General features: G+C 39.5%; 2 protein-coding genes and 1 long non-coding RNA gene across 3 annotated transcripts; 2 read left to right on the forward strand and 1 right to left on the reverse strand.

The window, feature by feature from the left end:
• Nucleotides 1–2,003: 2,003 nt before the first annotated feature.
• LOC149692815 (G2/mitotic-specific cyclin-B-like) lies at nucleotides 2,004–10,103 on the forward strand. The gene is made up of 3 exons (XM_089868750.1): nucleotides 2,004–3,450; nucleotides 4,008–4,314; nucleotides 9,455–10,103. Exons 1-3 carry the CDS (start codon nucleotides 2,953–2,955, stop codon nucleotides 9,811–9,813), a joined length of 1,164 nt encoding a protein of 387 aa, XP_089724876.1. The 5' UTR covers nucleotides 2,004–2,952; the 3' UTR covers nucleotides 9,814–10,103.
• Nucleotides 10,104–10,782: 679 nt separating this feature from the next.
• LOC149692816 (leukocyte elastase inhibitor-like) lies at nucleotides 10,783–18,988 on the reverse strand. Its single transcript, XM_089868778.1, has 3 exons — nucleotides 18,690–18,988; nucleotides 15,539–16,191; nucleotides 10,783–11,083 (listed from the first exon to the last, which is right to left on the reverse strand). Exons 1-3 carry the CDS (start codon nucleotides 18,986–18,988, stop codon nucleotides 10,803–10,805), a joined length of 1,233 nt encoding a protein of 410 aa, XP_089724904.1. The 3' UTR covers nucleotides 10,783–10,802.
• Nucleotides 18,989–22,475: 3,487 nt separating this feature from the next.
• LOC149692817 (uncharacterized) lies at nucleotides 22,476–23,188 on the forward strand. Its single transcript, XR_016382920.1, has 3 exons — nucleotides 22,476–22,729; nucleotides 22,803–22,888; nucleotides 23,035–23,188. It is a non-coding gene; the product is annotated as an uncharacterized LOC149692817 (long non-coding RNA).
• Nucleotides 23,189–24,785: the final 1,597 nt, after the last annotated feature.

A 24,785-nucleotide genomic window follows, 5' to 3' on the forward strand; every position in this document is an offset into this window, starting at 1 on the left:
ATTTTATTTGAAGGCCTCTATAGGCACGTTTTTAAAAATATGGAGGCCCCCCAAGTAGGCCAAAATTTTTCAACGTAGGCACGTGCCTACCCGTGCCTACTGCTGGCGGCGCTACTGGACTAAATAGGAAGATGGACTGCAAAATTAACCGAGTGTATAGTCAATTCTCGCATCGCTCTCGAACTATCTAGACCTGGCATTATGAAATATAGGTAGTGTCATACTTAAGAAACGTATCTTACAAACTTATGCGCAAGGAAATTCTGCCTCCCCCCCCCCCAAAAAAAATCTACCGGAAGTTCGTGCTAGCTTTTTTGTGACGTAGGAGGTGAAAAGTAGACAAGAACCAAAGCTTTGGCATGCATTATTGCTAAATCCCGTTCGAAACTTAAAATATGAAATATTGAAAATGACGTTTCACCAGCTACGCGTGAACAAAAGAGGGTGGGAAAAATGCCTGCAATCTCTGCTTTCCCCCCCCGGCTAATATATTTTATATATGGGACTGGAAAAGGCTTATTGAAGAGCGAGAGAGTTGGCGCGTGAGCCCACCTCTTACGTAATTATGACGCGTATGGGGAAAGAAAATGATTCGAGATTTATGTGTGAACCGGGTTTTAAATTATTTCAAATATTTGCATCCTGGTGAAATATTAACCGATTTTAAAAGAAACTAGTTTTATTTTCAAGATAAAAAATAACCAATAGGCCTACCTCATTAAATTGAATTAACCTTTAATTTCATTTAACACAGTAAAAACGTTTCTAGTCTCTGTAACTAAGCGGTTTAATTTTTTAAGGGTAGCTTTTTTTTCTTACATATTAAATCTAGATTAGAGATGGGTTCCATGGTTGGTCACCGTAGGAGGTAACACGGCTTGAGAGCTACCAAGAAGCGATATTTAGTTTACTAGGGAGAAGTTTTAACATGCCTAGTCCCCGTCCCCCTTTCAAAATATAAGGGGAAACGTAAAAGGAGGCAGGGAAATTTCGCCTCTCCTCGGTCGGAAAATACATAATTTTCGTCATTCGCTTCACGCTGACGTAAGTTTTCAAGAACCTATGAGATACTGGTTGTAATTTAGAGGCGGGGATTAACTCCGGAATTATGTTTGGACTGGAGATAAAGCTGGAAATATGACGAATTTATACCTTCTCCCTAGTAAACAAGATATCGCTTCTTGGAGCTACCAGAAGTAAGATAAGGGACTAGAAGTAAAGTGCTCTAGCATTGATAGTAGATCCTGGCACTAGTGAACAAATTTGATGATTTTATGCCGCTTGCATCGCGCCTACAGTAGAGAGAAAAAAATTGGTCGAGTTCCAAAAAACCTTTCCTACCCCCGTTCCCCTCAACCTAAAGCCGTGGAACACGGACGTGGGTGCTTGAATCTAGTTCGGACGTCTACCACCGCGAGCGTCTCACCTATTGGAGAGGGAAAATTCAGAAAACACTACCACTATCAAAAATATTCACTTTCGCCTAGTGAAGAATTTGGTTACCTCGATACTAATAGTCCTTAATCTTACTTCTGGAGCTACTAACTAAATGCAATACTAAGCCCTAATCTTCTTCAACGGGAAATAAAGCAAATACTTTTAACCAGTTCCCCTGAACCCATAGCGAGATTACACAAGCTTATGTTTTCCGAACATTGGCACAAAAACTACAAGTTTAAACGTAAACTTACCATTAGTTGGTCAGAGGTGAATTTATTGCCATTTTCCACTTCGACGACGGTTTTCCCATTTAAATCTTTAATGAAATTCAAGTGAAAGACAGACGACGACGTTATCAAAGCAAATGTTATGCATAATAAAACGACACGTAAAGTAAAACTCATTTGTTCCGTACAAAGTAAAATATTTAACCAATTTCAACTAAACTGTTCAGCGCAGCCGAGGAAACGGTAATAACGATAATTTTCTCCCAAATATTTTAAGGAAGATTTAAGGCAATGTTTTTTACGGTTTAAAAAATTGGTTAAAATAATCTACTTTAAGGTTTTTTTAAAAAATTTATGCCTACTGTTCACGAATTAGGAACCTAAAAAATTTGTTTTTTGATTGGTTTGACATGAGTAATTTTTGACAAGATTAAAAAAAGTACGAAATTTTTAAAATGTTTTTCGTCTATTTCCATTGCCATTTTTTTGTGGAGTAAAATTATTGGAGTGAAAATAAAAATTTCGGTAAAAGTATGACTTTCAAGCTTTGTACTATTAAATATCACTCCATGGTGGCATGCAATTTAAAAAGGAAATATTGGATTAGACTGAAGGATATTTATTAGACAAGATAAGTCAAATTTTCACTGTAATATCCAGAGCATAGAGTAAAATTATTGGAGTAAAAATGGATAAATATTAACTGTATTTAATGCACTATTAATGTAACGTTCAATTTCACTCCGATAAACCACTTCTTGGAAAATTCCACTTTAATACTATTGACCATTGAGTTGAGAAAATTACCACTAGAGTGGCCTTTCATTCGCTAGGATATAAGACCCAATACACTATATCACGCGCTTGTGGCGCCATCCCGGGGGCAATCAAGGAAAGGCGGGAAATTTGACTGATTTCAAGAATACATGTATTTATACATTTATTATCTAGGCTTCGAGATGGCGACACCATCGAGTGATAAACTTGGTAGCTGTCTGTCCGTCCCGATGTTTTCAAAAGTGCCCCACGTACCACAATAGGCAGGTTAGCGCAAAGGCCACTCTAGTGGTAATTTTCTCAACTCAATGCTATTGACGACATTAAGTGACGTCATGGAGAAACAGTGTACCACGTGACAACGTCAGTGAAAGAATATTTGGTCTATGGTTAATTGTTCGTCCGGGAAACTGATAAATTTTAAAATCGCTCGCGTGCGACTGACGCTTCTCATTTAACTACAGCGCGCTGTTGAAGCTGTTACCCGATTTCTTAACTAACAGAAATTATGTCTATAAGAATTTCACCCTCTTACAGCGCAAAAAAGCGCTTCGAAACCCATTCTTTTATCAACCTTGATAACTGCAATAAATCACCCGCGGATGTCAACAACCAAATTGCGAAGAGAATTTGCAGAAAAGAAATGCCTGATAATTTGCGATCAAAGATCCTCGTTCAAGAAGCCTTGAAAGTTGTTGGTACGGTACCGTTCCCGTTTATACCACGAACCCCTGGTACTAGTCTCAACGTTAGTTCTGGTCCAGAAGACCACAAAGTCAACAGAGAAGTCTTGACGGTGTCGTTTTCGTCAAGGCGTATCCAGAATTACTTGATGGACATGGATGAGCGTAGCGTGAATGTCTGTTCGGATTCGTGTTATGTTGACGAGTTTTACGAATATTTACGACAAGTCCAGGAAGTCTTCACCATCAAGAAAGGGTTTATGAAGAGACAAGTGTACGTTACCGTTCACATGCGAAAAATATTGATCGATTGGCTCGTGGAGGTAAGATTTAAACGCCGGAAATATTGGGTATAACTCGGGAACCTGGTCACATTTGTGTTTATGGTGTACGTGATTAATAAATCAGCCTGGCCTTAGGGATAGGATTAGGCTTATGGTTAGGCTTAAGTAAGATTCATGTTGTCGTCTTCTAGCCGAAGTGTTAACTATCTGACGGCAGATATAGAACCATAATTAACAAAATATCGATAAGTATGATATAAAATGCTGATTTCTCTCAAAGGTAACCTCTGGTTCATTGGCGACCTTAGCATGCGGTAGATAATGTACTACATACCAATTTTACCTTCTGAAAGGCCGAAACTGGAGGTATAATCTGTTTCCATCAAGCTCGCTGTGTAGTAATAAAGTCATCTTTAATAAGTTAAGGTTTCGAATTAGGGGTTGAATTCTTCTAGGAAAGCTTTATTTGATAGGCTATAAACAGGTTTCACTCTGAAACACACCAATATTAACGGAGCTCACTGAGTTTACTTATTGTTGTCATGTTGATGAAAACACAGCACCGAGTTATACTTAACATGCTTCTAATCCCACAGGTTCAAATGAAGTACAAACTTCTAAACGAAACCCTATTCTTAACGGTCTCTTTACTGGATCGATTCCTGGAACGTGTGACAGTCAAGGCGGTTCACTTGCAACTAGTCGGCGTCACGGCGTTACTTATCGCCGCCAAGTACGAAGAGCCTCGCGCTCCCAAAGTGGCCCAACTCGTTCATCTCACCGATAATTCTTACACGAAAAACGAGGTCTTGAATATGGAACTGGACATGTTGAAGACCCTAAAGTTTGCAGTTGGCTCTCCACTTCCGGTTCATTTTCTGCGATGTTTATGCAAAGCTTTAGGTAACTATGAAATTAAGGTGGGAGTAAATCAAGCCCGAGAGTATTTAGTTGAAGTGTAAAAAATGTTCTATTGACATGTAGTCGCTCGCCACATTGCCGATTACCGCGTGTCTAGCGTTCACTTGCTCAAGGCAAAACCAAATAATTCTTTACACGCGTACTACCAGAAGTAAGATGAGACTAGAAGTACTGAGCTAAACAAATTCTTCACTTGGTGAAAGTGAATATTCTTGATAACGCACCAACGGTTGGCCCTCTGGTAGCGGTTTCTGAGTTTTCCTTCCTGTTTCACGAGAAAATTGCGAAAGCACGTTTATGCGGGTTAACCGAAGAGGCAATGATTGAATACTTGATAACGGGTCTAAAGGATCAATCGTTGATTACGGCACTCAGCGTCCGAGAGTTCGCCAGTCCTCCAGAGTTATTACAATGCATGAAGCAGCTCGAAATGAGGTTAGACTTAGCGGATTCGGAAGAAGTTAAAAAGCGACCTCATCACGATCGCCCACGACACGCTGCTAATCAAGGCATTGACCAGCCAACACGAAACGAAAGTAAAGAGAATGCAAGAAGTACCGAAAGGAGACCATTCAAGCCACGTTATAACGACAAAGGTGAAACACTCTGTTTCAACTGTAGTAATTATGGACATGTGTCCAAAGACTGTCTCCAACCTCAGCGAAGAGCTAGATGTGAAAGATGCGGTCGACCAGGACATGTCGCAAAAGATTGCCGAAACGAAAAGAAACCCCCGAGCACGCCTGACACTACGGCGGTTAAAATAGTAGCACTCACCATATGCGACAATACAACGGCTCCTACTACCGACCCCAACGAAACTTCTGCTACCGACACAAACGAAACTCCTGCTACCGACACAAACGAAAAGTTTTTCAAGAATGCTATCGTTAACGGGCAACCAGTCAAGTCCTACATTGACCAAGGTAGCAAATGCGTACTCATTAGGGAAAGCGATGCCGCAAACATTTCGTTAAACTACGGACCAGTCAACGACACTTGCGTAATCAGTGGTTACGGCGAAGGTACGACGAAGCCAAAAGGAGTAACCACAGCTACGATCGAAGTAGACCAAGTGAAGGCCAACGTAGAACTGTTCGTGGTTCCAGATGAGTCCCAAACGATATCCTTACTCATCGGACAACCGCTCACCGAACTTCCGAACGTCACCGTAGTAAAACACCAAAACACGTTAAGGCTATTCCAAGAAGAACATGCGACCGCGGAAGAAGACGACCAACTGTTAAAAATCCAGATTCCTAACCTCCCACCGCAACCTATTAATTTATGGGTGAAAGCAGCGACGGTAATCCCTCCTAAATTCGTAGGATATATCGATTTGATGACAGACGACCTAAGCATCGACAAGCAAGATGTCTTTGTAGAGGGCCAGTTTCGAGCGTTCGAGAATACAGAGTACTGCATCCCAAAAGGGGTGTATCAAATCGAAGAGGGCCACACGACTATGCCAGTTATGAATGTCTCAGGTACGGAGTTGACCATAGCCAAAGGTCAAAATCTGGCAAGAGCGACACCTTGCCAAGCCGCCGTCGAGAATGAAAACGCCAATGTGCTGAGCATAGAACGAAACGAATTGAGGCTCTTCACCATCAACGAAATCAACGTCGATCCGAATGCATTTCCGGAAACGAAAAAGCGGATATGCAATACCTTAAACGAATATCGCGACTGCTTCGCCGATAAGTTAACGGAACTTGGTAAAACGGATCAAGCGCTAATGGACATCTAATTAATCACAACAACGCCAGTCACGTATCGACCGTACCATCTGTCTTACAGCGAGCGAGAAAAGGTACGCACAAAAATTTCCGAATTGCTAGCTGCTGGAATAATCACGGAATCAACGTCTCCGTATTCAAGTCCAATTTTGATTATCAAGAAAAAAACGGGCGACGAACGCCTTTGCGTGGACTTTCGAGCTCTAAATCGAATTACGAAAAAGGATGCTTTTCCCTTGCCATTAATTGACGACCAGCTAGAACGTTTACGTGGTAACAAATATTTTACGAGTCTAGATTTAATGTCCGGTTACTACCAGATTCCGGTAGCTGAGGAATCGCAACCGAAAACCGCATTCTGTACACCAGACGGACATTATCAGTTTTTACGTCTCCCGTTTGGATTGAGCAACGGTCCGGCAGTCTTCCAACGGATGATGAATGCTGTGCTCGGACCACTTAGATACGCTATAGCACTTACGTACTTAGATGATGTGCTAATTCCCTCGATCGACGAAGGCCAAGGCTTAGAGCACCTCAAAGAGGTATTGAAAGTTTTCCGACGCGCCAAACTCACGTTGAATTTAAAAAAATGTTACTTCCTGCGAACCAACATCGAGTACCTCGGGTTCGACATCAGCGAGAAAGGAATTAGACCTGGAGAACGGAAAATTCAATGCGTCCGAGACTTTCCACAACCGCGAAACGTACATGAAGTCCGACGATTTTTGGGACTCTCAAGTTATTTTAGACGATTCATTAAGGGGTTCGCAGTTCAAGCCGAACCTCTATCACGACTCATACGAAACGATGTCGAGTGGACTTGGACGAATGAACAGGAAGCGTCCTTCGCCTGCCTGAAGAAACGGTTAACTGACCGACCAGTGTTAGCCCTTTATAGTCCACACGCTATCACCGAAGTTCACACTGACGCCAGCCAAATTGGACTCAGTGCTATACTCATGCAAAAAGAAGACGCTGAAGACACGTTATTCCACCCCGTTTATTATGCTAGTAGAAAAACCACCCGCGAAGAGTCACGTTACCACTCCAGCGAACTGGAAACTCTCGCGGTTATATGGGGATTAGAAAAGTTCAGAGTCTTCTTAATCGGGCTGAAATTCACCGTTGTTACGGATTGCAGCTCAGTTCGAGCAACGTTGGCAAAGAAGCATTTAGTCCCACGAATTGGTCGTTGGTGGCTGAGGATCCAAGAGTTTGACTTCGAAGTAATGCATCGACCGGGAATAAGGATGGCTCACGCTGACGCTTTAAGTAGAGCACCCTTTGAGGACGCCGAGGAAATGCAAATAGCAAAAGGCCTGTGCGTCATGCACACCGAAGTTCAAACGGAAGATTGGCTAACGGCAGCCCAGTTTAGCGACCCAAAATTACGTTATATCAGGGAACAACTATTGAAGACAGGGAAACGTACGAAGGAAGACACTCGTCTCATCGAAGATTACAGCAAGAAGTTATATCAGTATCTCAGAGAGAAGATATAAGATGCCTTTGTATTCGCGCGCCATAGTCCCAGTCCCCTTTCAAAATACAAGGGGGGACGTAAAAGGAGGCGCCGGGCTATTTCGCTCTCGTCAGTCGGAAATTTTCCTCACTCGCGTCGTCGCGCTGACGTGAGTTTTCAAGAACCAATGAGATGCTGGTTGTAATTTAGAGACGGGGATTGACTGCGGACCTACGTTATGACTGGAGATAAAGCTGGAAATCTGGCGAATTAATATCTTCTCTCTGAGATACTGATATAACTTCTTGATTACAGCTTATCAAACGGACGAATATATCGAAAAATAATTGTCAACGAAAACGAAGAACCGATTCTACTTTGGGTCGTACCAGATGCAGCTCGATGGAGAATCGTCAAGAACTGCCATGATGACATAGGTCACGTAGGCATAGACAAAACGTGTAAGAAAGTAGCGGAATCATATTGGTTTCCTCGACTAAGACGGTACGTTCGCCGTTACGTTTCATCGTGTCTAGAATGCCTCTTCCACAAACGACCAGCTGGAAGGCAACCGCGGGGATGTTACACCCCATAGACAAAGTAGGAACGCCACTACATACCCTTCATATGGATCACCTGGGTCCGTTCGTTCGTAGCACCAAAGGAAACACATACGTCATAGCAGCTATCGACGGGTTTACGAAGTACACTATCCTACGAGCTGTTCGAGATACCGGCATGCGAGCCACCACACGTTTTTTAGAAGACATTATCGGATTATTTGGTGCTCCAACGAGATTGATTACCGATCAGGGTACTTCATACACAGGTCGGGCGATCAAAGACCTTTGTAAAAAGTCGAACGTCAAACACATCGTAAACGCGACAGCAACGCCACGCGGTAACGGCCAGATAGAGAGAGTTAATAGACAGTTAACTCCTGCTATAGCCAGCATGTGCATTAGAGAAGATGAGCGCGATTGGGATACCCATTTGTACGAGATTCAATGGGGAATTAATAACACGTACCATAATGCCACGAAAAGCACCCCCTTCGCTCTTCTCTTTAACTTCAAATCACGAAATCCAACCTCAGATTTGATTCAAGACACGTTAGAAGAAACGATCGACTTCGACGAAACGACTCTCAAACGTAGAGACGACGCTATTCAATCAATTCGCATTGACCAGGAAAAGCAACGCCAACGCTACAATATCAAACGGGCAAAAGCAGAGACTTACCAACCAGGCGATTTGGTGGTGGTCGAGAGACCCCCACAAGCAACGGGACTATCGTTGAAAACAGCTGCTAAGTATCGTGGGCCGTAACCGTTCCAAATATTATTTTTTGTATGTGTAAATCTGGGGATTTAGTTAGTCAGGATTGGTCGAATGTTAGCTATGATAGATGGCGACACTGTCGCAATAAGGAACATAACTCTTTTTTTCACCCCCCCCCCTTTCCCCATCCACGAGGAGAGGAAAGGGATAAATCGATAACGCACTCTCGTTGTAGATACGAGTCTGATCACAACGTAATGTAACTTAAGCCTCGTCATGTAAATTCATTTGTATCGTAACTATTAAACTTAAACCTCTTTTTTTTATTACAAACATGAACGTATTATTTACTAACGATAAGCAACGATAACGAAACGCTAATATTCCAAAACGTGAGACGCTCGTGGCGGTAGACGGCCTAACTAGATTCAAGCACCCGCGTCCGTGTTCCGCGGCTTTAGGTTCAGGGGAAGGGGGTAGGGAATTTTTTTTGGAACTAAACCAATTTTTTATCTCTCTAGTGTAGGCGCGATGGAAGTGGCATAAAATCCTCAAATTTTTTCACTAGTGCCAGGATCTACTACCAATGCTAGAGCTCTTTACTTGTACACTCATCTTACTTCTGGTACTGCTTTAGGTTGCAACGCCAAGGTCTACGCCGTTTCTAAATACATCATGGAACTGACTTTACTGGACGAAGACATGGTGGCCCATCCTCCATCGACGATAGCTGCCGCGTCATTCCAAGTAGCCAATAAAGCTCTGAGTTCAACATTCACTTGGGACGCTCAGTTGACTCGTTATTCGGGGTACCACGAAGTTGACTTGCTTCCCGTTGTTAGCCAAGTCACGGACAGTGTCTACAAGTTCAACCTAGATAAGTTGCCAGCTTTGGCCAAGAAGTACTCGAGTCGAAGGAACCTCAGGGTCAGTTTGATGCCCGAAGTAGAAGCGATAGTATCCGGTTTCGAGGATGTTAAGAGTCGATATTGTTAATTATATTAGACGTTGAGAGTTTTAACCTAACATTGGTTTTTATTTATTAATTTTATTGCTATACCCATAATCAATTAAAGACAATTGTTTATTAATTTATTTTTAATAAACTACGACATTTTAAATATGGTTTATATATTTTACTTACGTCATAAGTAGAATAATAAAACATAAGTACGTAAATTAGCCCATTTTCCAGGTTCATTGAAGTAAACCTTTTTTTCTCAACCGACCACATAGCGGACTAGAACATAAACTACATAAACATAAGGATATACGATAAAGGTTGTATTATCTATATCTATATAAATCAAAGTCCTGACTGACTGACTGACTGATAATCAACGCCCAGCCCAAACCCCTTGCCCTAGAAGGCTGAAAATTTGCAGAAACGTTACTCATAAGTAGTAGGCACGTACTAAGAAAGAGTTTTCCAATCCTCCGCCATCTTAATAAATGGCGGTCAGAAATGTAAAAAATCTTTTCTATGCAACAAAGTCCACGCGTTTCAACCAATTTCACAAATATTTAGTTCACTGGTTTCCTTTAACCTTTAGACGGGATGAAAGGTCTTTCGGGTTCCATTTCTTGCCATCTTTTTATATGGCGGCCAGAAATTCAAAAACCCTTATTTGTGGAATAATGTCCGCGTGAAAAATAGCAAAAAATTTCCCGACGGGCTGACGGGAAATAAAAAATAATAATTTTTCTTCTATAACGAAAGAGTCATCGGCCTTTTACTGACTTTGTAATAAAATCAATATTAAATGAGACGTCACATATCGAAGAACCCCTCCCTCCCCCTTGTCACGGACAGTCACAAACTTACAAGCCCCCTCCCCCATAAGAATGTGACGTAGTTTATTGACGGTCACTTGGTGAAATGTTAACCGAATTTAACGCAACCCGCCTTACTTTAAAGAGAAGACTCATAAAATTGGATTTATAAAGTGCTTTTATAATCGAGGCTAAGAAACACATTGTTATTTTTATGAAGCCTTGGTATATTTTCCAATGAAGAGCACGGAATTAGTCGGTTGATGATACAGCGCGAATAAAAATGGCCGATTAGCCAAGAATACTATTGGTTCGACGGGCTCTTCCTCAACAGCCGCGGTCCTAACACCGACAACCGCTGTAGCAGCGGCCGCCTCCGTCCCTTCTTCATTCACTTCGATTATAGCTTTCTGTACAACCTTCGACACTTTGATACTAGTTATGTCGCTTACTCCACTGAAATTAGCCGCATCGCTAAATGCCACCTTCATACCTAAGACAAATAAAAACCATTGTTGATTGGTTTTATGTAATTTCAAGATCTTTAGTTATGACTAGAGATGGGCCGATACCAATCCCATATCGGTATCGGTACCGATATTTGACTTTAACCGATATATCGGTATCGGTTAAAAATGAACCGATATTTCTACCCGATATTTTTTGAAGAAAAATATCGGTTCATTGTTAAACTGATACCGATAAATCGGTTAAAGTCAAATATCGGTACCAATACCGATATGGGATCGGTATCCGCCCATCTCTAAAACCTATATTATAGCATCTATTTTCTTATTGATATCGGTTAATATATCGGTATCGGTTTAATATCGGTTTATTCGAAGGATCGGGTAAAATATCGGTATCGGTACGTATCGGTTTCCCAAGTATCGAATGATATCGGTATCGGTTAAAACTGGTATCGGCCCATCTCTAGTTATGACTATACAGGGTGTTTCTGAAAAGTCCATCACAAATTAAGGGGCGTGTTTATGGGACCAAACTGAGCGGAAAGTACCAAAGAACATGGGGTGTACAACATTTTGTTACGGAGATATGGCCTTCCAAACATTCGCCCCTAAAACAAGGAAATATCCAAAAATGAGGAGTAACACTTAAGACCGACTAACCAGCTTGTTTAAAATTACTAGACAATTTCAATAGCCTTTAATCGAACAATTGATTTCTACCTTTACTAATCAGAAGCGTATAAATGAGTAGAAGTATGCCTACGGTGGTAATGTAAAATTAATCCCAAGTGACATGATGTTTCAAGATCTTCCCAGCACCAAGTAAAATGGTTCTGATTGAAGGGACTTTTATTAGCACAGCGTAAACAACGTTATTTTCAGGAATTAGTCCAAATGTCCACGGGCGGCATTACAAAAACGAGGCAGTCTTTCGAATGATACTTGGACATGTTGGAAGATCCCTGGCTTGTTCCTGTTATCTCAAACCGTAAAAAGCTACGCAAATCTTCATCATCACGGACAACACTCTTGTACGTTAGGTATGACCTTGAGAAGCAGCCGCCAATTGGTTTGCTGATTAAGAAAAAACCACACGCAACTTGCGTTAGAATTCACAAAGTACAATTCAGCTTAAACGTGTGGTGTAGTATTGTGGGTGACAATTTAATTGGGCCATATTTCCTAGAGCCCAGGTTAAACGGTGTGGCTTACTTGTAGTTCTTACGGGACGATTTACCAGAACTACTCGAAGACGTACCCTTAGGTTTAATAAACAGAATGTGGTTCATGCACGATGGTGCACCACCACATTTCAGCATCGCGGTCCGAAAACTTGTCAATAACATTTTCTTTGTGCATTAATCATGGCGTTTTATCTATGACACATGAAATACTTACTGAACGAAACAAATTAAAGTTTGTTCTTTTGTTTGGGACCACCTTTGTGGGCCATTAACGCCGAAACGTGGCTCTGCATTGTAATTGTTCTCTGGGCGAGTTTACTCTGTTGGAAACAAACAACACGCCCCTTAATTGGAGATGGGTTTTTCAAATACATTCGAGATGTCCTTTTAGGTTTTCTCAAGGTCATACCTAACGTACAAGAGTGTTGTCCGTGATGATGAAGATTTGCGTAGCTTTTTACGGTTTGAGATAACAGGAACAAGCCGGGATCTTCCAACATGTCCAAGTATCATTCGAAAGACTGCCTCGTTTTTGTAATGCCGCCCGTGGACATTTGGACTAATTCCTGAAAATAACGTTGTTTACGCTGTGCTAATAAAAGTCCCTTCAATCAGAACCATTTTACTTGGTGCTGGGAAGATCTTGAAACATCATGTCACTTGGGATTAATTTTACATTACCACCGTAGGCATACTTCTACTCATTTATACGCTTCTGATTAGTAAAGGTAGAAATCAATTGTTCGATTAAAGGCTATTGAAATTGTCTAGTAATTTTAAACAAGCTGGTTAGTCGGTCTTAAGTGTTACTCCTCATTTTTGGATATTTCCTTGTTTTAGGGGCGAATGTTTGGAAGGCCATATCTCCGTAACAAAATGTTGTACACCCCATGTTCTTTGGTACTTTCCGCTCAGTTTGGTCCCATAAACACGCCCCTTAATTTGTGATGGACTTTTCAGAAACACCCTGTATAGAAGCAGGGATACGCATGGCTAATATCAGAAGTCCATTAAATTAGCCTAGGAAGTGAACAATTACAATGGCTGGTATAGCGTACGTCTCTGCTGGGATAAAAACTCCTCCTAACTCCATGGATAGGGGGTTAAATTTTTCCCCCTTTCCCAACACAGTTAAAAATCTCGAGCTCCTCTCTAGGAAGTCTTTCTTGACGTGAGCGGGGCGTGACTTCTTCAACCCATAAACGCTGGATCTCTAAAGGGTAGTTTGTTTGATTTATAAAAAATTAAAAAAAGGAACGGCCACGGTTGTTAAAGGGAGGGTGAAGTAGAAAATCAAGTTGTTTTTTTATCGATTCTTCTACTAATTATAAAAAGGCAGGGGGTTACGCGATTGGTCGAACGTCCTTATTTAAAATTATCTTTTAAATCTGAACCTAATTTGAATTTTAAAATCATTCGGAAGTATTTCCTGAATGTTTGACTATGCAGACTGGTCTTGTAATTAGTAGAAGAATCGATAAAAAATCACTTGATTTTCTACTTCACCCTCCCTTTAAATAGTTTTTTTATCAATAGGTTTATGAAGAATCATAAAAAAACTGAATGACCTTGACTGTTCCAAAATTCACACCCCCATTCGTTCTCCTGATTCTATGCTAAAGAGGGCTCGGTTTTAGAGTGGAAGGGGGCGTTTTCGGCCAATAGTTTTTTCTCTCTCGATAGGGCAAATTTTGGCGGACGAGTCGCACTTAAACCGGAGATCTGAGAAAAATTACCGCGAGGTGGCGAATGTGTCGCCCTTCTTCAGTATTGCTACACAAGAGAGGGGAGTCCCAAACCCCGCTTTAGTTACTTCCTAGGCTAATTTAATGGACTTCTGACTCAACGTATCTAGGGCTGAGCTAGGTTAAACATTATGAATGGAGAATTTTCACTGCGTTGCTACCAAGCAATGAAATCATAGAAACACATCAGAATTATGTAGCGTAGAAATTAACTTGGGATATAAGCTATATCGGAAGTATATAATACTTCTCTTTTATTATCCCCTTCTGGCTGAATCTTTTCTTGCTAGAAGCAGAAGTGAGATGAGACTAGAAGTACTGAGCTAACCAAATTCTTCACTCGGCGAAAGTGAATATTCTTGATAACACACCAACGGTTGGCCCTCTGGTAGCGGTTTCTGAATTTTTCCTCCAAAACGTGAGACGCTCGCGGTGGTAGACGGCCGAACTAGATTCAAGCACCCGCCTCCGTGTTTCGCCGCTTTAGGTTGAGGGGAAGGGGGTAAGAAATTTTTTTGGAACTCGACCAATTTTTTTCTCTCTAGCGTAAGCGCGATTGAAGCGGCGTAAAATCCTCAAATTTGTTCACTAATGCCAGGATCTATTACCAATGCTAGAGCCCTTCACTTCTAGTCTCATCTCACTTCTGCTAGAAGTTAATGAGTTTAGTGTTTGGAAGTGTAAGATTCGGAGTGTTTATACGTTGGAGGAGAGAGTTAAATGGGGGCAATGAGCGTCTCCCAGAATACCTCGCGATTAGGTTGTCGTTTATCGTAATATAGACTTTAGAGACAACGATATATCAGAAATCCTTAACCCTCCCGTGATGGTTATATATATATATAGAGAGAGAGAGATTTCCTCTAAAGCTAAGTTCGTCCGTTAACATACCATTACCAAAGCGCGTCTGTTGGCATCAAGATTGTTCAAAAGTTCGAATCGCATCGCCACTTTATCGGTGCATTTGGTATTTGGAGCTAAGGACTAATTTTGACATCAGCAGTGAATAGTTTACCAGTGCGTAGTTTTAAGAGGTGGTTTGAGATTTGAGTTATGGAATGGGGACTCTTTTGTGAGAGTCTGCTAGACATTCTGTCAAAATAAGCGGTGCTGAGGTGATGATCAGTCTGGGAAAAATCAGTATATTTTTTAAACTAGTCCTTGGGACCAGTGACCCCCCCTAGTGCCCGAAATAATTTAATGGTCTCCGGACTGGTCCCAGCCTTTGTTCTCCTATAGATTTGCAATTAATAAACTGGTCCCGAGGACCAGTAACCCCCACTTCTTGAATTAAAAAAATAGTCCAAGCAATTAATAAACTGGTCCCGAGGACCAGTAACCCCCACTTCTTGAATTAAAAAAATAGTCCAAGCAATTAAAAAACTGGTTTTGGACCAGAGGAAGTGTGCTATTTCCCAGACTGGTGATGATAGGGTTATGAGCGGGAGGCATAAACCACTATTTGCTTGAAAACTGGAAGACTTTAGCTGTAGCTAGCACCTTGGCTCCTTCCGCATTAACTTCCATTAAAACACTTTTAAATACATACCCGATTGCATTAATGGATCTTTCAAGTCGAAGGAACTTTCAATTTTGAATTTTGGCAACGTTACAATTACTTTTTGCACAACGGCATTTTGCGCCGTGGACACCAAATTAACCCCGTTCAAAAGTTCTTCGGTTTCCGCTAAATTCGCGGTCGAATCCTCAGGTAAAATAACAATGAATTTGACGGTTTCACCAACGTAAGGCAAAACGAGAATCTGAGAATTCAAATCTTGATTATCTTCGTATTGAAAATTACTGGTGACATGCATCAAATTCGTGTTGGTCGAAGTTCCATCTTCGTTTGTAAATGGTTGTACAACGCTAAATTGTTTATCGAATTGCGTTTTCCATTTTCCGTAGAAATAGATGGCGTTTATTAGAACTATTTGCGTGTTGTCCGGTAAATCGTCCAGGATGGTCGGGATTTTCCCGTTGGTATTTTGACTGACGAAGCTATTTACTTGCTCCACTCCCGTAAGTTGGTAACTCTGAGATTGGTAATATTGAGTCAAGGTTGCGTTGAAGGAATCCAAAACTTTAAATTGCGAATTGACGAAGATTGCATTGGCCAGATTCAGAGTGTAGTTATTGCCGCCGTTAAGAGCTGGTAGTATTTTTTGGTATCTAGATGATTTTAAAGCCCAGAAAACCAATTATTAAACAGTTTAAAGGGATAGAATCGGATTTATCTGAGTTGGTCAAACTAACATTGGTTTTCTATAAATTAACCACCCCTAAAAACATGGGGGTCAGTAGAAATCGCGAGAAAAATTTATTATTTAAAATAAACGTGAATAAAAATTTTAATTTTGAACGCCAGATTTAAAACCGGTCGCCATTTTCAACCCATTACCTACGTAGGTAAAGTTCGGCCTCTGATTGGTTGCTAGTAGTTGGAATGAAAACTGTCGTTTTAGGAGTAAAAAGTAGTAGGAACGAGAATTAGCCTTTTCACACTTATGGCCGCGCTTGAGCAGTTGTAATGTATGGCGCCTTGAGTTTTACGCTTCTATGGAGTTAACGTGTAAAATGAACTACGATTTAACGAGTTTTAGAATATTTTGTGATTTATTATTAAAATAAAATGCCAAATATTTAAACCGAGAGAGTAAAATTAAAACCACGTTAAGAATAAACAGTGTTTAAGTTCTAACGGAAACGGTGCAATGATAATAATTGGTTTAAACTCATTAAGCCTCGGCGAACGTATGGGATCGCCGAAGCGGCCGATGCCGTGCCGAAAGTCGGCAGCGTTACCCCGTGTAGTGACGGAACTCCCGTCAATCTGTATCATACTGCGCTCACAGAATGAATCCCCCTACCAGTAGGAAAAACACTACGGAGCCTAAGAGACTTATGGTAGAGACTATTGGTAGAGACGAACTAGTAACGTTTTTCGGTGGTTCGACTCTGTATCACCAGGTGTCCTCATGATCGCAAAACAATAGAATTTTGGATCTTTTAATCGTAATTTAAAAATCATTAATTAAACTAAAATATAAAAACATATATATTTTCAGAATCCTTATTTGTCTATCTATCGAAATAAATTAACCTTATAGGGATTTATTGCAATGAAATTAAATGAAAGTATCCCTTTAAATTGATCAAAATAACACCAATATCCTTATAAAATTTATATACACTAAATATATTTCATTGATTTTACGTAAAACATTTTTTACCCGAGGGGTCGGACGTTTTGGAAAAAGTGTACGGGATTTCGAAATCCAATTTCATTTCTTCGGATTTCGTTTGATTTCGTCGGATTTCATTTGATTTCATATGATTTCATCGGATTTCGTCGGATTTTTGTTTGATTTCAGAATTCGATAAAATCCAATGGATTTCGTCGGATTTTGCTATTTTTACCGTGTTTTCGACGGATTTTGCGATATTTCCCTTGATTTCTTTGAGTTTTGAGGTTTTTCGCGTGATTTCCTCGGATTTTGAAATTTTCCCCATGATTTCGTGATTTCTTTTGATTTTGGATTTCGTGAATTTTGTAATGGATTTCACTACTGATTTTGTGATTTCGCTTCTGATTTCGTGATTTCTATGTTGATTTCGTGATTTTTTAACTGATTTTATGATTTCTTTACTGATTTTGTGATTTCGTTGCTGATTTCGGATTTTTTTATTTGATTTCGAAATCAGCATTGATTTTGGATTTCGCGGGTAGCGTAGGGGATTTCATGAATTACCGACCCCTCGTTTTAACCTCTCCGCATGACGACGAAGTCACGGAGAGGTATTACACTGGACGTGTCTATGCGTGTGTGTCTGTCACCGCGTTCGCGTCGGAACAAACGTATTGGCAATAACAAGACCGCGTTCGCAGTTCACAAAAAGCAACGTTGGCTTTTACCCTCATTATCATCGTTATTGTTAGGATGCACGCGGCGATCGGCTAGGGCTATGGCTAGGATTACGAGAAAAGTCTAGCCTCCCAATGGCAGGGCTTTCACCGAAGGTTCAGGCAATTCCGGTTTTTCTTATCATTTACCGTGAATCGCCTTATATACCCTAAATTTCCAAAAATTGTGAAAAAGGTGTTCGATTGAAGTCAAACGTTAACATTAGCTATGTTTAAAATGATTTTAGGAATAACGTTTCTTTAAACGACTTAACTAGTATTATGGTAAACTACTGACGGTTAAAAATAATTAACATGAAAAATATTTGTTTAATTATTTAAGATATACCTCTTAATTGGGGAGATAGCCCTCGTCTCGACCGGAGAGGATTTTTTTTGCTTTCCCAACTTTTAATAATTAGCGACCGCCCGAGTAGAAACGCGCGAGGTCACGTGGTGTTTCGGGTGTTTAAGAACCAACAAGATGGACCCGGCCATATTAGAATTTTGCGTGGTCTCTAGTGACTAGAATTTGTATTATAAAATTTCTTATTATATATATATTATTTATACTTTTCTTTTGAATATCAAATATAATTTCAATTACGAATAAAATCAATCTAGTATGATTTTGGTTAATGAAATAAGTAATTAACATTTTGCTACTGTTTTCAAAATCATCTTTAGCTGTACAGCTCCTACAGTCCTACTCCCAAATTTAGGATGAGATCAAGAGAAAGCGCCTCAAATTATAATTTAGTGTAAATGGCGGTAAATGAAAGTCAACTTAACATACCCATCATTGATTGCATCTTGGGTTAAATCACTATATTCGAGGGCCGTTTTCATTTCAGTCTCTGTTTGTCCTTTAGCTCCGACTAACAACATACTAAGAACGGTAGAAACGCTAAACGGACTCGAAATTACATTCGCGTCGGAATCTTCTATTTTCTTAAAGAAATCAACCGTAAATTGATTATTTTGAGTGGAAACCACTGCTGAAGAGTCCTGATTCTGAGCTTCGTAGCGTGAAAATAATACTAAAACAATTACTAAGCCTAACATCATTGAAATACTTTCTAACGTAGCAGGCATCATTGACTTAACGACCTCAACGACAGAGTGTTCGTAGCTGTAGAAATGCGGCTTTATTTAAAGTGAAGAAACAGTTGTTGGTTTTCCCAGTTGCGTGTTTTAATGCAATTTTATAGGGAAAATCCAACGGTGTATATTTTACTTTTACGGTTTTAATTTTTTCTCCATCAACAGTTGGTCGTATGTTATAACCAGAAATATATTACCTTACACGAAGTTCACTTCAATAATGGTTAGTACCGTGGACATCATCTATGAAGAGAAAACCCGAAAAAAAACTTTGCAAGAGTGAAGAGGCGTGAATTTTTCCCCCTCCCGACGCGCGCTAGTCGCGAAGACAAAACTTTTTCCTCTCTCGAGAGAGAACTGTGATAAATGGCCACTGCCAAGATAATCTGACGTCTCCTAGAAACGGCGGGATTCAACTGTATTTCGCGCAAGTGGGAAGCCGCTGCATAAGATACAACCATGATACGATTGTAAGAAAAGCATATTTTTCTCACTACGCGACGCTAGTGTTTTTATTTTCACCTCTCTGCCTCGCTGTTCGGGAGGAACGGTACCGTTTCTGGCCTGTAAAAATACTTCATAGATGATGGCCGGCGCGAGGAAGGGAGAAGTGAACTTCGTGTAAAGTAATACATTTCTGTTATAACGAAAACCGTAATTGTTACCTCGCAAAATAAAATTAATAAAAAAGTGAATTAATATTTACTGGTTATTTATTACATAGTTCCAGCCCAGGCCTTCAGCCTATAAAGAACGTAACATTACATGCCCGTTACAACATAGCCTTATAAACAACCCCTGAATTAATCATCGTTTCACTGAAATTGAAAGTTGTATAAATGTCACCGATCATAATTGGCTTTCCGGCGAGGTTGGGCCTTTTTGACATTAAGGTAATCACCTTCCGAGGTTTTTTGTACCTTTGGAAATAGGTGGAGGCCGTAGCTTCATTCAACCCCGTCACATATATATCGAGTGGGATTAGTGGGGGAAACTGTACTAGATATGGTACAGTACTGATTTCCCTACCAAACTTTAAAGGGACTGTAAAGAAGGCATGGGCGGGTGGATACAAATTATTTGAATTACGTCAGAGGCACCACGTGACCGAAGAGAGGCGTGGGTGGTTCAAAGAAGCTTAGTTCGTTTTATTTCCAAAAATATCACTTCATGGAATTAGCGCTGCAATCTGGCGAAAAACAAGGACTAGATGTTAACTAGTCCCACTCCATAAGGAGCCATTGCATCTTGGTATCACGTCAAGTGACGTATTTCAAATAATTTTTACCCACCCGCCGTTGGGGAAGATTACGAAATTACATAGAGAGAAACCAACACACATATGGTTCATGCAACTTTTGGAAAACAAATTTCCCTGAGATTTCCATGAGGTTTTTCCCCACATACTTCCCTGAATTTTTGCAGGTATTTCCCGTATATGGAGTATCCTATGGAGCAAATGTTAACGAAGGAGGGGGGGGGGTAAATGGGACTATTACATAATCAAAGGACATCCCCGTATCTCTAATATAACCACAGTTACGAGCCTCCAAAGTATAGTGTAATGTTAATCCAATGTAGGGTATGTTGATGAACATTTTGCTTAATTACTTGGCCCCATTTTATTCGATCCACAAGTTTTTAGTATCGTTGGATGGGGGCCAAATAGGACTATAACATACTCAAAGGACATCCCCGTATCTCTAGTACAACCAGAGTTATGAGCCTCCAAAGTTGGGTGTAATGTTAATCCTATGGAGGGAATATTCACGAACATTTTTCTCAATTACTCGGCCCCTTTTTGACGCAAATTTCCCTGATTTCCCTGAATTTTACTAAAGATTAGAAATTTCCCTGAGGTTTTTGTCAACTATTTATTTCCCTGATTTTTCAAGGTTTTCCCTGTTTTCCAGGTTTGTATGAACCCTGACACAGGGGCGAGGCCAACATTGGGGCATTCTCTCTCGCGCCAAAAAGCCACGCCAGATGGAGTTCATGTTCACTACACGCAGGAGGCATTCGCACTGCCCCTAGCAGTGCTTCATGGCGAGAGGTAAGAATACCCCAATGACGGCCTCGCACCTGTGTGTCGCTTTCTCTGTACGTATTTTCCAAAATGGTCTATTTGCACCTTAAAGGGTCTCTAAAGAAGTCGGCGGACCGTTGGAATTTTTTTTTTTTTTGAAAACGTCGTTATTGACGTCACAATCCCCGGGGGGGTGAGCAAAACGAAAGTCTTTCCTTCTAGCAAACGCAGCGGGGGTCTCGGACTCTGATGACGGCTTCGCACCTGTGTGTCACTTTCTCTGTACGTATTTTCCAAAATGGTCTATTTGCACCTTAAAGGGTCTCTAAAGAAGTCGGCGGACCGTTGGAATTTTTTTTTTGAAAACGTCGTTATTGACGTCACAATCCCGGGGGGGGGGGGGTGAGCAAAACGAAAGTCTTTCCTTCTAGCAAACGCAGCGGGGGTCTCGGACTCTGATGACGGCTTCGCACCTGTGTGTCACTTTCTCTGTACGTATTTTCCAAAATGGTCTATTTGCACCTGAAAGGGTCTCTAAAGAAGTCGGCGGACCGTTGGAATTTTTTTTTAAAACGTCGTTATTGACGTCACAATCCCCGGGGGGGGGGGGGTGAGCAAAACGAAAGTCTTTCCTTCTAGCAAACGCAGCGGGGGTCTCGGACTCTCGCGAATCAGAACTGGGGAAACGCCGAAGCAGGGTGGCACTCATCCAATCACAAGAGAGGGGAGGATGGGTCGGGTGAGTTTTTTTAAATAAAAATTCAACGGTCCGCCGACCTCTTTACAGTCCCTTTAATGAAAAAATACAAAACAAGCAATTCCGATGTTTCAAAGATTTATTTCCGTACCAACAATTTTGTCCGGCATTGTAAAGATTTAAAAAAAAATCTACATTGGAATTTCAAAATGAACACCGTTTTGTATTCTGAAGCAAAACTCGATAACAATCAGTCCATACACCGGTCCGATAAATAATTCCAGAAATATATTACCTTGCACGAAGTTCACTTCAATAATGGTTAGTACCGTGGACATCATCTATGAAGAGAAAACCCGAAAAAAAACTTTGCAAGAGTGAAGAGGCGTGAATATTTTTCCCCCTCCCGACGCGCGCTAGTCGCGAAGAGAAAAAATTTTCCTCTCGAGAGAGAACTGTGATAAATGGCCACTGCCAAGATAATCTGACGTTTCCTAGAAACGGCGGGATTCAACTGTATTTCGCGCAAGTGGGAAGCCGCTGCATAAGATACAACAATGATACGATTGTAAGAAAACCGGTTTTACGCACGCTAGTGTTTCTATTTTCACCTCTCTGCCTCGCTGTTCGGGAGGAACGGTACCGTTTCTAGCCTTTAAAAATACTTCATAGATGATGGCCGGCGCGAGGTAGGGAGAAGTGAACTTCGTGTAAAGTAATACATTTCTGATAATTCATAAAAACGGTACACACTTTATAGAATTTTTCAGTTTTCAACTGACGTTAAAATAACAATTAAATTGATATAATACGTATATTAAAATAATAATAGTAAAAAAGGTTTTAATTAAACCGTTACCGTTAAACCAAACAAATCCGTAGAAAACCAACGCGATTCCAAGGAGAAATTTAATCGAAATGAGGTTTTAATTAATCGATTAGAAAAGGAAATTTAATCGAAATGAGGTTTTAATTAATCGATTAGAAAAAGAAATTTAATCGAAATGAGGTTTTAATTAATCGATTAGAAAAAGAAATTAAATCAAAATGAGGTTTAGAAAAAGAAATTTAATCGAAATTAGGTTTTTATTAATCGATTAGAAAAGGAAATTTAATCGAAATGAGGTTTTAATTAATCGATTAGAAAAGGAAATTTAATCGAAATGAGGTTTTAATTAATCGATTAGAAAAAGAAATTAAATCAAAATGAGGTTTAGAAAAAGAAATTTAATCGAAATTAGGTTTTAATTAATCGATTAGAAAAAGAAATTAAATCAAAATGAGGTTTAGAAAAAGAAATTTAATCGAAATTAGGTTTTTATTAATCGATTAGAAAAGGAAATTTAATCGAAATGAGGTTTTAATTAATCGATTAGAAAAGGAAATTTAATCGAAATGAGGTTTTAATTAATCGATTAGAAAAGGAAATTTAATCGAAATGAGGTTTTAATTAATCGATTAGAAAAGGAAATTTAATCGAAATGAGGTTTTAATTAATCGATTAAAAAAATAAATTTAATCGAAATGAGGTTTTAATTAATCGATTAGAAAAGGAAATTTAATCGAAATGAGGTTTTAATTAATCGATTAAAAAAGTAAATTTAATCGAAATGAGGTTTTAATTAATCGATTAGAAAAGGAAATTTAATCGAAATGAGGTTTTAATTAATCGATTAGAAAAGTAAATTTAATCGAAATGAGGTTTTAATTAATCGATTAGAAAAGGAAGTTTAATCGAAATGAGGTTTTAATTAATCGATTAGAAAAGGAAATTTAATCGAAATGAACTTTTAATTAATCGATTAGAAAGGAAAGTTAATCGAAATGAAGTTTTAATTAACCGATTAGAAAAAGAAATTTAATAGAAATGAGGTTTTAATTAATCGATTAGAAAATTCTTTTAATCGAAATGAGGTTTTAATTAATCGATTAGAAAATTCTTTTAATCGAAATGAGGTTTTAATTAATCGATTAGAAAAGTAAAGTTAATCGATTAGAAAAGGAAATTTAATCGAAATGAACTTTAAATTAATCGATTAGAAAGGGAAATTTAATCGAAATGAACTTTAAATTAATCGATTAGAAAGGGAAATTTAATCGAAAGAACTTTAAATTAATCGATTAGAAAGGGAAATTTAATCGAAAGAACTTTAAATTAATCGATTAGAAAAAGAAATTTAATCGAAATGAGATTAAATTAATCGATTAGAAAAAGAAATCTAAATCCCTCGAAAAATTAAAATTAGTCGAAATAAGGTTTTTATTAACCGATTAAAATCAGCACCCAAACTATATATTATTAAATAGGATTCATTTATTTCATTTGAGCGGGGAATCAAGACTAATTAAAGAACATCAAAATCAATGAGAAAAATTACCAAAAATTATCCTTTTATTTTATATAAAATTTTAAGATTGAGATGTTCAGACTAAACATTTCGGAACGCAATGGATAGTTTTTGGTAAGTTACGTTCATGATTTTCATGTTCAAAGGCGAAATTGGTCTCTTAGCGTCAACAACATGGGGCTACTTTGTCACAACTACGATTAGGATCTCGAGAAAAACAGATCAGCGAACGAATTTTAACTGGCAAATCTAGGCAAGAAAAAACTAACCTTGGCTAAGCCTCGCAATTGTCGTAGAGAATAACGAGGATTATTTTGGTTTTTTCCACAGTGAATTAAGTTAGTTGCATCGGCTTGTTTCAATTGGTAAATTCGGGCAAGAACGGCTACCTTAAAATACGTTTTCTAAGCCTTAGCACTCGGCATCGCGAATAAGCTTAAGATTCTTTTGGTTTTTCCACAGCGAATTACGTTAGTTTAAAAACAGAACTTGCATCGGTTTGTTCCTATTGATAAATTTGGGCAAGAACCGCTAACGTTTGCTAAGCCTTGCACTCGTTATCGCGAATAACAAAGCTAAGCCTCGGTTATCAACAACGAATTACGTTAACAGATAAGTTTGCATCGTGTTGTTTCAATTGATAAATTCGGGCAAGAACCGAAACCTCAAAATACGTTTGCTAAGCCTTGCACTCGGCATCGGGAATAACAAAGATTC

This window comes from Phalangium opilio, unplaced genomic scaffold (assembly GCF_054372755.1).
Source record: "Phalangium opilio isolate 3A_F unplaced genomic scaffold, DU_Popi_V2 ptg000024l_1, whole genome shotgun sequence".
NCBI lineage: Eukaryota > Metazoa > Arthropoda > Arachnida > Opiliones > Phalangiidae > Phalangium > Phalangium opilio.

What these genes read in the sequence shown, in the direction of transcription:
- LOC149692815 (XM_089868750.1), top strand. Translation starts at nt 2,953, where the DNA reads ATGTCTATAAGAATTTCACCCTCTTACAGCGCAAAAAAGCGCTTCGAA. An exon ending in TGATCGATTGGCTCGTGGAG is followed by an intron (nt 3,451 to 4,007) that starts GTAAGATTTAAA and finishes CTAATCCCACAG; the next exon opens with GTTCAAATGAAGTACAAACT. An exon ending in ATGTTTATGCAAAGCTTTAG is followed by an intron (nt 4,315 to 9,454) that starts GTAACTATGAAA and finishes GTACTGCTTTAG; the next exon opens with GTTGCAACGCCAAGGTCTAC.
- LOC149692816 (XM_089868778.1), bottom strand. Translation starts at nt 18,988, where the DNA reads ATGCCTGCTACGTTAGAAAGTATTTCAATGATGTTAGGCTTAGTAATT. An exon ending in CAAGATGCAATCAATGATGG is followed by an intron (nt 16,192 to 18,689) that starts GTATGTTAAGTT and finishes AACTGTTTAATA; the next exon opens with ATTGGTTTTCTGGGCTTTAA. An exon ending in AGATCCATTAATGCAATCGG is followed by an intron (nt 11,084 to 15,538) that starts GTATGTATTTAA and finishes TATTTGTCTTAG; the next exon opens with GTATGAAGGTGGCATTTAGC.